General features: G+C 38.5%; 1 protein-coding gene across 1 annotated transcript in view; it reads left to right on the forward strand.

The window, feature by feature from the left end:
• Window positions 1-12814, forward strand: part of RNF169 (ring finger protein 169) — an 82291-nt gene that overhangs the window by 572 nt on the left and 68905 nt on the right. Inside the window, exon 2 of the mRNA XM_025894158.2 lies at window positions 10738-10786. Coding sequence (XP_025749943.1) covers window positions 10738-10786 — 49 coding nt within the window. The remainder of the gene's footprint in view (window positions 1-10737; window positions 10787-12814) is intronic.

Consider the following 12814-nt stretch of genomic DNA (forward strand, 5'->3'; position numbering starts at 1 on the left):
AGAGCCAGGTGGAGCTTCCCCTCCTCCCTTTGGGGTCCGGAGCGAGGCCGAGTGCGCCGGGCCTGGCCTGGTTAGGGGGTGGAGGGTCCCAGGCCGTACTGGAGCGGCCGTGTAGACTTTTCATGGGGTTGGAACTGGTCTCTGTCCAGGTGCATCTGTTTGTGAATTTTGAACTTCGGAATGAAGTACGGACAGGATGGATTTGGAGGGGCAGTGAGGGGATCCCGCGCCTTGCGGAAGTCAGAAGTTTGGAGGGAAACAGCATTCTTGGAACAAGTTAGGGCCAGGTTGGAATGGTGTGTGGAAGAAGGGTTCCGAACTTTGCAGGGGCCCTGGAGGATCAGAGAAGTGCTTGGTTTAGTGCTGGGTGAAGAGGTTGGGGTCGAACTGCGTGTAAAGATGTGGCTCCTGCGCCTGAATGGATCAGTGAGAGGTGTGGAGTATCCGGATAAGGAGTAAGTTGCACTTGAGGATGTGAAGGGAGCTTTTCAGACTGGAGTGTGAAGTGGGTTGAGAGAATGAACTCACATGTGCAGTTTTCACAAAGTCTTGAAAAATGCATGCTTAGCACAGAGCCTGGCACATAGTGAGGAAGCAATAAATCAGGGTTATTTATATTTATAATAATTCCAAAAATTAAGCTCCAGTAGTGCTGGAGACAAAACAAAACAAAAAACTGGATTGGGTTTAAAAGTTTCGTATATGGAGATCGCTTGGCAGGGGCTGCTTCTATCTCCATGGCAGTGTAGGTTTCCTGCTATCATCCTGGCAGTTAAAAGTCTGTTGTAGGACTGTTGCTTTCAACTTCTTGCCTTTCTTTACCTTCCATAGCCTGCCAGTCTTTGGTGCCGAGCTTGACATAGAAAGTGTCCTGTAAAAACCACAAAACAAAACTGTTATAACTTAGGACTCTTTTTGAGACACATCCAATCAAGACAACATCTACAGCTCTTTGATAAGAAATGCATACCTAGGAGGAAATTTTCAAGAAGCATAATTAGGAAAGGCCACGTATTTGCACCTTTTGTGCTGGGAATTCTGCCATGTGTTATTTTCAGTAGGGAAAAGAAGGCGTTGCTTGTGTATGAAAGTGCAGTCTCTAGAAACTACAGGTTCCAGAATGCAGTCTGTTTTGATTTGAGCGGACACCTGCCACTGTCCTAGGATATCTTACTTTTTATTTCTACGTCTTACTTTCTCTATTCCTTATTATTCCTTTTAAGCTTCACAACATCCTTATGAGATAGGTAGTTTTATTTCCATTTTACAGATGAAACTGAGGCCCAGAGAGGTTAAGTAACTTGCATGAATGAAAACCCAGTTCCATCTGATTCTTGCTCACATCAGGCAAGAAGGCCTCCCCAGATGTCATCTAATTTGTGGGTGCTGTGTGATGTTCTCATATGCTCTTTAATTTGCTTCAAATTCTGAGATTTTGGTAAAAAAAAAAAAGTATTTCTCTGGTCTCCCTACTAGTACTATTGATTATATGGTCAAATAGGACAGAAATATCTATTCTTATTTCTAAACTCTGGACTCCTCTGTGAAATAGTCTGAAATTTGACCCATGAGAGGGAGTATGGCTCAATAATTTCTGCATACTTCTTCCCTTGAAGAAATTTGTCATAAAGTGTATCAGTAATTAAGGAAAATTATATAAAATGAGATTCCAAATTAGGATCTGTTGAATCACTGAGTATCCACCAATTACTTTATATGTTTATGAGGACTGTGATGAAAAATATTTTTCCTTAAATGTTCTTGTTGGATCACTGAGTGTATATAATTACAGGCTTATTAAGTCAAATCATTATAAAAGAATATCGCTGAGCGGGGTTTGGGAATTATCTTCTAGCTTCAGTGGGTTGGACTTCTTGAAGGTATATAGTTTTTTAATTTAAAATTTTAATATGCAGTGTATTCACGTAATGCAAACAAAAATAAAAGAAAGTATACAATGGAAAGGTTCCTCCTACCCCTTTACTCATTTCCCACTAACATCAAAATTCTCGTTTATTCCAGTTTCTTTATGCTTATACATAAAAATTCAAATATATTTAGTTTAGTTTTTTATCACAAAAGGTTGTATATTGTATACACTGTTCTGTAACTTGCTTTTTTCATATAACAATACATGATGGAAATCTTTTCATATCACTATATAGAAGGTTTCTTTATTCTACTTACAGTTGCAAGGAATTTCATTGAATGACTATAATGATTTACTTAACCATCTATTGGTGGACGTTTAGGTTGTTTCCAATCTTTTGCTGTTATAAATAGCTATTCATAGAATTGTTATATACACATGTACGTGCATTGTTATGGAGAGGTCACCTGTAGCTTTCACCACATTCTCAAAGGGTTGCAAAAAGAAAGCGAGGAACCGTTGTTTTAACACAGGTCCGTCATTCTACAGAAGGGAGAACTGAAGCCCAGAAGAGAGTAGAAGGTTACCACAGGCACCTGGGTGGCTCAGTCGGTTAAGCGCCTGCCTTCAGCTCAGATCCTGATCCCGGGGTCCTGGGATCAAGCCTGCTTTTCCCTTCCCTCTGCCACTCCCCCTGCTTGTGCTTCTCGCTCTCTATCAAATAAATAAATAAAATCTTAAAAAAAGTGACCAGCGAATGGTCATCATGAGTTAGTAGCAGATAAGAGTAACCCACAAATAAGGGCTAAAACATAGCCTAATTCCCAGTTAAATGCTCATGATGGCTTTTTTTTTTTTTTTAAAGATTTTTTATTTATTTATTAGACAGAGAGAGACATAGCGAGAGCAGGAACACAAGCAGGGGGAGTGGGAGAGGGAGAAGCAGGCTTCCCGCCGAGCAAGGAGCCCGATGTGGGACTCGATCCCAGGACCCCGGAATCATGACCCGAGCCGAAGGCAGACGCCTAACGACTGAGCCACTCAGGCGCCCCCATGATGGCTTTTAATAGGGAAAACTAAAGACCAGTTTTATAAATATTTACATTGTGTTTTTGAGTGGGAAACAGCAATAGAAATAGCAGTTTTAGGTATATTCAGAAGTATATTGCTTAGCAATATTCTTTTGGCATAGGCCAATTGATAAAAGAAAGGTCAGGCCTGCTTTATAATACTGGAAATTAAATTTTGTTGTAAATGCACTGGACAATTTTGTTGTTGAAGCCCCATGGCTCTTTTGGAATTGAATTGTCTATGAAATAAGTGCAAGAGTTTGTGCTTGTTGAAAATTTTGGTTGTGTTGCTGACATTTTTGTTTTTTGCCAGCTTCTTGGCAAGCTTTAAAGTTCAGAACCTTAAGGACTCCTATGTAAAATGTTTTGTTTTATTATATGCATTGTCAGTTTGCTTTTGGTTATAGTATCAGTTGATTTGTGCAACATTGTGTGAAGGTTATTACAACTTTATATTCCTCAAGGAGCTGTAGCTCACTGCATATACTGACATAGCATTTGGACCATTTTGAGCAATATTCACAAGTATGTAATGAATGCCTTGGCTCTGCCAGCCAGGCACTGTGCTAGGTCCTTGGGAGACATTAGTGAATGAAATGGTTCAAGATTTCTTCCTCTTGGAGCTTGTATTCTAAATTTAGAGACAGTCTTGGTCCATTGATTAAAAAAAAATGTAGCACACAGGCATAGATAGGTACCTTTGCAACTGCAGTTGACCCTTGAACAACAGGAATTTTAACTCTGTGGATCCACCTACACGTGGATATTTTTCCATGAATACATTACAGTGCTGTAAATGTATTTTCTCTTTCTTAGGATTTTCCTAACATTTTCTTTTCTCTAGCTTTATTTAAGAATATAGTATATAATGCATATAACATACAAAATATATGTTAATCAGCAGTTTATATTATTAGTAAGGCATCCGGGCAACAGTGAGCTGTAAGTAAAGTTTTTGGGAAGTCAAAAGTTACTGTGGATTTTTGACTGTGCCAGGGGTCAGCGCCCCTCACCCCTGTATTGTTCAGTGGTCAACTGTATGTACAACATAATACTTAAGTCTCATTGGTAATAATTAATGAATTTTAAGAATTCATTTAGCCTTCTGATTTGAAATCAGGAGTGATCATTCTAAATGATACTGCCTTTGAACTTGAAACCAAGACCTTGGGGTGCCTATGGGTGGTTCAGTGGGTTAAGTGTCTGCCTTTGGCTCAGGTCATGGTCCCGGCTCAGGTCATGGTCTCAGAGTCCCTTGGCAGGCTCCCTGCTCAGTGGGGAGTCTGCTTCTCCCTCTCCCTTTGCCAGTCCCCACTGCTCGTGCTCTCTCACTCTCTCTCAAATAAATAAAATCTTAAGAAAAAAAAAAAAGAAATCAAGACCTTTTAGGACAATTCTTTTTCTTCTACCATGGGTAATAATTGAAAAGCTCGACAAAGGCCAATGAATGTTTTAAACTGGCAGTTAGAACTTTTTAAAAAATTTTTAGTGTTAAAAGTGCATTTCAAAAATTGAATAGTACCTCATTTATCCCTTCCCTTTAATCCTACCCAGTGTCCCTGTTCACTTAGGGTTAACATACATTTAAAAAATTTCCTCTTTCTGTGACAAACAAGTAGTTCTGGTTTATTACTCAGTTGGCAGACAATGTTTGCTATGTGTGGAGCCTAAATTACATTTAGGACTAATGAATAATGAAATCATGTGATTGTGGTGGAAAAGGACAAGAATTTCCCTCATCTGTAAGGATTTGTTTTAAAATGTATAATGACTCAACTTTTTATCCTTAGTGACACATATTCCAGAATTTGAGAGTGTCCTTATATGTTATCCTAATGCAGGAAACAACTCAGAATGAGATGACCTCACCAACTAAATATTAATTGCCATTGAAGGAATATCTCTGTTCTATAGAATTCAGGATTGAGCAGCAGGAATTTAGGAGGTATTTGTTTTTGTCCATTCGTATTTCCACTCCTGCCTAACTTCCAGTTAATCTGAATGAGTTGCTTAGTTTTGAATTCATTTCTATCTGAGTTTTTTTGAGTGTAGGATATAGGATATTATAGGATATGTTTGTCAAATATCATCCCACAAATTCAATGAGCATTTTTGGGGGCACATGCTCTATAAGATAACATAATAAAAAAGATGAATAAGACGTGGTCCCCATTCTTTGAGATTCCACAGTCTAGTCGGACAAACACCTTACCAAATAACATTACAAAGTAGTAAGTGAGGTAAATGCATAATGCCAACAGAGTATAGGAATGGAATAGCTAAGAGTGGAGGAAAGCTGAAGAATTTGAGCTGTATGTTGAAAAGAGTAGGAATTCATCAGATGAGGGAGGAGGGGAGGGCCATTCTAGGGAGAAGAACCTGCACGTACAAAAGCCTGAAGACTCTTGGCGTAAAGGGGGACTCACAGGGAGTTAAATATTGACGGAATGTGGGACTGGAATGGGGAAGGAGAAGAGAAGGGACTGTGGAAAGTTAGATCACAAAGGGCATGGTATATCATGATAAAAGAATTTGGGACTTGATCCTATAGATAATGCAGAGCCCTTAAAGATATTTTTAAGGAGGGGAGGGGAGGGGCAGAGGGAGAGGGAGAGAGAGAGAATCTTAAGCAGGCTCCATGCCCAGCAAGGAGCCCAACGCAGGGCTCCATCATGACCCGAGCTGAAATCAAGAGTCAGACGCTTAACTGACTGAGCCACCCAGGCGCCCCTGCCCTTAAAGATTTTTAAGTAAGTGGAATGACATCATCATAATGTGCTTTAGAAAGACAATATTGGTTGGCGTATGGAGGAAAGATGTGAATAAAAACGAAGAAGGGAGTCCAGTTAGGGGGCTATTTTAGTAGTTCAGGCAAGAGATGAAGAGGGGCTGGACTAAAGCAGTGGGTATGGGGATGTTTTCCTTCAGTCGTGCATTAATTTAGTAACTACAAATGGAATAAAAACATGATTCTCATGTCAGTGTAGTTGGGAAGATTGGTATATAAACATGCCCCTGAAATGTGTAATAACTGCAATTATAACCATAATGCAAGATATAATTGTAGAAGGCAATAAGGTACATATAAATAGAGCCAGTTAACGGAGCAGAATCTGGAGACAGGTTGCCTGTATTTGAATTCTACCTCTGCCATTTATAGCTGTGTGTCCGTGGGCACATTGCTTGACCTCTCTGTACCTTAGTTTCCTCATTTAGAAAATGGGGATAGTAATAGCAAAACCATAAGGTTGTTAAGACTAAATGAGTTATTAGAATGCATGGCATATGAAGAGCTCAATGAATGTTAGCCATTTCACAATGAAGAGAATCCAACTTGGATGGCTCAGGAATGGGTTCAGTGAAAGTTAGACACTTGACCCTGAGTATTCAGTAGGTGGATGAGGGCAGGATAAAGGTGAGGGAAATCAGTATATTTAGAAGCACAGGAGTATGAAATAACAAGGAGACTTCTAGGGATTGTAAGTAGGAGTGGTTGGAGCATAGAGTACATGTGGGAGAGGGGAACGAGATGGAATTTCAGAAATAAGCAGTTACTGGATAATAGTGGACTTTGAATGCTGTGCTCAGGAGTAAGAATCCACTGAAGAGTTTTAAAGAGGAGTTCATCTGCATTTTAGAGTGATTACTCCTGTGGGGTTAATGTAGCAAATGGATTTGGAGAGCCCAGATTCTCTATTAGCAAGATGGCTAACTGAGATAGGAAGACTCCTCTGCTACAAATATCCAGAAAAGCTGGATGATATTGAACTAACAATTTTTTAAAATGCATTCCTGAGCTTGCAGGGAAGACAGGAAAATCTCCAGGTTCTAGAAATACAAATGAAACTAAAAACCAAAACTTTAGTAAGCCTTGAACTCATGCTGTGTTGCCCTGGAGCCGGGTGAAGGAGTGGGGTGAGGGGTTATTTCTGGTTTTCTTTTCCTAGTGGACTGAGTTTTAACCATGTAGAAAAGGGAACCAAAACTAAAACTTCTGCACAAAACTGGGATTCTTGATGTGCATTCAAAGTGAAGGGGTGGGTAGAGAAAAATCTTCCCACTGACACAAGCCAGTAATAAGAAATCTTGTCTTGATTTGCCTGGGTTCTATGCAGAGAGGAAATGGGAAGAAAAGCTTCTCAGAAATTGAAGCACAAGACATATGCCTTGCTTATATTTGGGATCTGAGTTTCTATTATATGGTTTAAGTATCACCAGGCTGAGAAATTAATAAAAAGAAGCTGGCTCCAAACTAGTAATACCCCTGGGTCACCTGGAGAAAGGAAAAACAAGACTCCAAGGGGTACTCCCAACTTGGGCCAGAAGAGATTCTCTAAGAAAGAAGCCCAGCTGAAGATGAACTTATAATTAAATGTGACACACGAGGAAACCATTTTCTAACATAAATGAGAGTTAGCAGATATAGGAAGCAGGAGGATTATATCTCCGGAAACCAGGATGGTAGAGGAGCAGCTTGAACGATAACTTAAATTAGCACATTTTAAGTGACTAAAGACATTAAAGAACTAATTGACATCCCGGAAAATGAATACGACGTTACGAAATAGGTACATTTGAGAAAGAGCTAAACATAATGAAAAATATAGTCAGTGAGGTTAAAAAAAAGCTCAGTAAATAAGCAATAGCTTACACAGATGAAGAGAAAATTAGTAAGCTGGGAATTAGATATGTGGAAATCCTGAGAACACAAAACAGTAAACGATGAAGGAAAATCTGAAAGAGGTGAAGAAAAATGAAAGAACAAGAAGACCCAACATCTAATAGTAATTACAGAAAGGAGAAAAATAGAATGAGGAGACATGGAATTGAAAGAGATGATGACTTGAGAATATTTCAGAATTAATAGAAAGACATGATTCTTGATCCTTTAGGTTTTAGACTTAAGAGGCCCTAGAAATAATTAAATGAACAAAACAATATAACCCCACAACTAAACACATTGCAATGAAACTACAGAACACCAAAGGCACTTTAAAAAGCAAAAAGGAAAGACAAAGGAGCAATAGACCGAGAGTGGACATCTTGTAATCAACAAGAGAGGCCAGGAGAAAATGGAATAATGTCTTCTAAGTGTTGACAGAGATCTGAATTTTGTACTCCGCTAAGTTATTCAAGAGTGAGGGAAAAATATTTTCAGATAAACAAAAATACAGAGAATTTACCATGCTATTTCTGAAAGAACTATTATACCAAAGAATGTACTTCAGGAAGAAAGAAATGTAACAGGGGAGAAAGTAGGATACAAGAAGTCATGGTGAACAAAGAAAGAGGTACGTGAACTAAGCCAACATTGACAGTATAAAACGAAAATTATTATTTTGTGGGGGCCAAAACCAAAGTGGAACTAAAATATTGGACAAGGATAAAATGTAAGCTGGGAGGGAGAGTGGTCAGTTTTAAAGAGTTGGAAGGTTCTGTGTATAGTTCAGGAAGATAGAGATATTGATTAACTTTAGGCTCTCAGATGCATATTAAAAATTTAAGGGTAACCACTAAAACAAATACTATGCATAACTTGATCTGCTGCATTTATATAGAACCATGTCTTTCCCAAATTAGAGAATATATGTTCTTTTTAAATGAATATAGAACATGCACATAATTAGGCACAAAGAAAGTTACAACAAATACCAAAGATTGCTATATAACCATGTTATCTGACCCCAATACAGTAAAATTAGAAATTAATGACAAATATAACCAGTCCCCCTCTCAGTCCGTGTTTGGAAATTAAAAATGCAAAAACAAACTTCTAAATAATGTATGGTAAAAAACAAAATCCGGGCGCCTGGGTGGCTCAGTTGGCTAAGCGACTGCCTTCGGCTCAGGTCATGATCCTGGAGTCCCGGGATCAAGTCCCACATCGGGCTCCCTGCTCAGCAGGGAGTCTGCTTCTCCCTCTGACCCTCTTCCCTCTCATGCTCTCTATCTCTCATTCTCTGTCTCTCAAATAAATAAATAAAATCTTAAAAAAAACCCCAAAATCCTGAATTGGAATATGTTTAGAATTGAGTAACAGTGGAAACAACTATCTCAAAATCTGTGGGATACAGCTAAAGCAAAGCTAAGGAAATTTAAGTGCCTAGATTATATTTCACTGGATCTTAAAATGCCATCTTTTGTAAGATGCACTATCATTTTCCAAACAATGCTTTCCTATCACCTAGACCTTTTAACTTTGTGCTTCCTGAAAGAGCTGTTATAAATTTCTTTAGATACAGATTTAACATATCACTTGAACATATGTTTATAAAAGTGAAGTAATAAATCAGTAGGATATTCCTGTTCACAATTCTTCCAAATTTGGTTTTGACTGAATCATAGAGGTTTGTGTTTTTCTATGTAGTATTGCTTACTATGTCCTAGAGAACACTGGTGATACAGCATTTCTTAAAAGAGTGTCCCATAGCTCTCCCTGCCATTTTCTTTGACACTTCTGGCACACATCAAGTTTTGATGCTGATGCTTTCTTGAGCTTGCCAAATGGCTTCCACAAAAGGTTTTCAGATGCGACTCATAGTTCTTCCTCAGATGGTCTATAATAGGTTTGTTAGCTCATATCGAGAGGTTACAGTTGTCCAGTCATGCCACCAGGGATAACACCAAATCGCTACATTTTTTTTGCAAGCTTATTCTTTTAATTGTCTATGTTTATACATAAGCAATGACCGTGGCATTATCACTGCTGCCTGACAGTGATTATAAGACTTCAGTTGTAAGAAATATCCCAATTTCAGAGATGTTAATATGAAGAAATGTATGTTCTAGAATCTGTAAGGTATTTGAATTGAAAGACTGAAAATTATTTTTTAAAGATTTATTTTATTTGAGAGAGAGAGTGCCGTGAGGAGAGGCAGAGGGAGAGAAAGTCTCAGACTGTGTACGGAGCGCAGAGCCCAGTGCGGGGCTTGATCTCATGATGCTGAGATCACCACCAGCACCGAAACCAAGTCAGAAGCTCAACTGACTGCGCCACCCAGGCACCCCAAGACTGAAAATTATTGAGTTAAGTGGCCAACTGAAGAAGTTAGGAAAGTAACAGCAGATTAAATCCAAAGGAAGTAGAAGACAGGAAAGAGTAAAGATAACAGAAATTAGTGGAATAGAAAACAAACAGTGAAGAGGATTAATAAAACCAAAATATAATTCACAGAAGATACTAATATAAGATTTATATTACAGACAAATCTCTGGAAAGATTGGTCAAAGAAAAAGAAAAGGAGGCATAAATAATGTTAGGAATGAAACAGGGAATACAACTATAGATATGATAAATGTATAAAAACACCATAAATATAGAATATGGAATTTTATGCCATGAGTTTGATAAGTATAAAATAGTCAACTTCTTGGAAAATGCAGCCTGACACAGCTTACTCAAGAATAAAGAGAAAATATGAATAGAAATGTAACTAGAGGACTTGAACAAATAATAAAATCTATCCACTAAGTAATATGGGGATATAATAAGCAAAATCCAGAATGTGGGAAACTGCAGGATACATGGCCCATTTTCTTCCACAAATACTGTGAAGAAGAAAAGGGGGAGGGGTGGGGAGGAAGCGGAAGAAGAAGAGCAATAGAAGGGACACGTGTAGATTAAAAGATACAACAAATTTAAGTGTATGAATTTACTTGGATCCTGATTGAATACTGCTTGGATGTTTGTTGGTATTAAAGATTATGGAATGTTTAATGTGACAGTAGTTTTTTTTTTTTAAAGATTTTATTTATTTGAGAGAGAGAGAATGAGAGAGAGAGCATGAGAGGGAAGAGGGTCAGAGGGAGAAGCAGGCCCCCGGCTGAGCAGGGAGCCCGATGCGAGACTCGATGCCGGGACTCCAGGGTCATGACCTGAGCCGAAGGCAGTCGCTTAACCAACTGAGCCACCCAGGCGCCCTAATGTGACAGTAGTTTTCTGGTTACATATTTTCAGAGTCCTTTAGGCGAGATACTAAAATGTTTAAAGGTAAGATGATATGATATATCTGGGATTTGTTTCAAAATCATTCCTTCAAGGGGAGTGGGGAGGGGTAATGATTAGGGGATTAGATGAAATACGATTGGCAATGATTGATTGTTGAAACTGGGGGATGGATAGGTTGCGGTTTATACAGATCTCTCTAATAAATATTTGAGACTTTTCCGTAATAAAAAGCGGAAGAAAAATTCTACCCATTAAAGAAGCACCAGGGCACAGCGTTTTATAGGTTACCCAAATATTGCAGGATGGGTGATCCTTATGCGGACTATTCCAGGGAATAAAAGTGTTTCCAGATTCCCTTTGGAGGGCTTTTACAACCTGATATCAAAATCATACTAGGACAGGCTAAGAAAGGAAAAATACTAGCCAATCTCATGAATGTATATTTTAAAAATCCCAAATAAAATACACACTAATCTAGTAGTGCATTTAAAAAAAAAATCACAACCAAGTAGCATTTATTCCAGGAATAGGGGTTCAGTTTAACATTAAGAATCTAATGTGGGGCGCCTGGGTGGCTCAGTTAAGCGTCTGCATTCAGCTCAGGTCATGATCCCTGGCTCCTGGGATCAAGCCCCGCTTCGGGCTCCCTGCTTCTCCCTCTCCTTCTGCCTCCTCCTCCCTGCTCATGCTCTTTCATATAAATAAATGAAATCTTTAAAAAAGTAATCTAATGTAACTATATTAATGAACTAAAGGAAAGTAAAATCATATGATCATCTCAATAGATTCTTAAAAGAGCATTTGACAGAATTTGCCACTCATTTAAAAAAGCTAGAACACTTGGAATAGAAGGGAACTTCTTTTTTAAGTGGAACTTGTCAATAAGGATGTTTAGTGGCCAAGAACAGTCAAGACCATTTTGGAGCGCATTGCTTTATCAAATATTAAGCTGCTATAAAGCTGTATTAGATATTTTTATTTTATTTTTTTATTTATTTGACAGAGAGAACACAAGTAGGCAGAGCAGCAGGCAGAGGGAAAGGGAGAAGCAGGCTCTCTGCTGAGCAGGGAGCCCGATGCCGGGCTCGATCCCAGGACCCTGGGATCATGACCTGAGCCGAAGGCTGCCGCTTAACCGACTGAGCCACCCAGGCGCCCCTATTATAAAGCTGTATTAATTAAAACAGGTATTGGTATCAGGATAGTTGGATAACCAGTGTTAAATAGTTAAAAAATCAAAAAATAAGGAGTCCAGTAACATGCCCTCATATATTTGAATTTGGTAGATGACAGGTGGCATTACAAATCAGTGGGGCAAAGACCCGATTTTCAGTTGTTGTGGATAGTTAGCTAACCTTATAGAAAGCAAGAAAATAATAGATCTATACCTCATACCATATACAAAAAATTAATTGTCAAGGTCAAACTGTAAAGCTTAAAGAATACTAGAAGTATTTCTATGAAAATGGGGTAGAGAAGTATTCATACAAACAGCATAAAGGAAAGATAATTTGGACACATTAAAGTAAACACTTTAGTATGATAAAAGATAATATAAAGTAATAAGATAAACCACAGGTGGAAGAAAATATTTTCAATGAAATAACTGACAAAGATTAATATGCAAAATATATGAGGAACCACAAATCACTATGCAGACACTTCATTGGAAAAATGATGAGGGGATTTGAATAGACATTTCACAGAGGAGGAAAACTGAAAGGCCAATAAATATCTGGAATGGTGCTCACTGTCATTGGTAATGAGGGAAATGCAAGTTATTAAACCAATGATAAGAGGCCATCAGACTGGTGTAATTTATGATCAGTTATTTGATAATAATGGAGAACTGCATGCTACTGGTGGAGTATTAAGCTGGTATAACATTTTGGAGAGCAGTTTGGCCACACCTAGTAAGGTTGAAGA

This window comes from Callorhinus ursinus, unplaced genomic scaffold (genome assembly GCF_003265705.2).
Source record: "Callorhinus ursinus isolate GAN/ISIS: 27379988/994484 unplaced genomic scaffold, GSC_fseal_2.0 scaffold35, whole genome shotgun sequence".
NCBI lineage: Eukaryota > Metazoa > Chordata > Mammalia > Carnivora > Otariidae > Callorhinus > Callorhinus ursinus.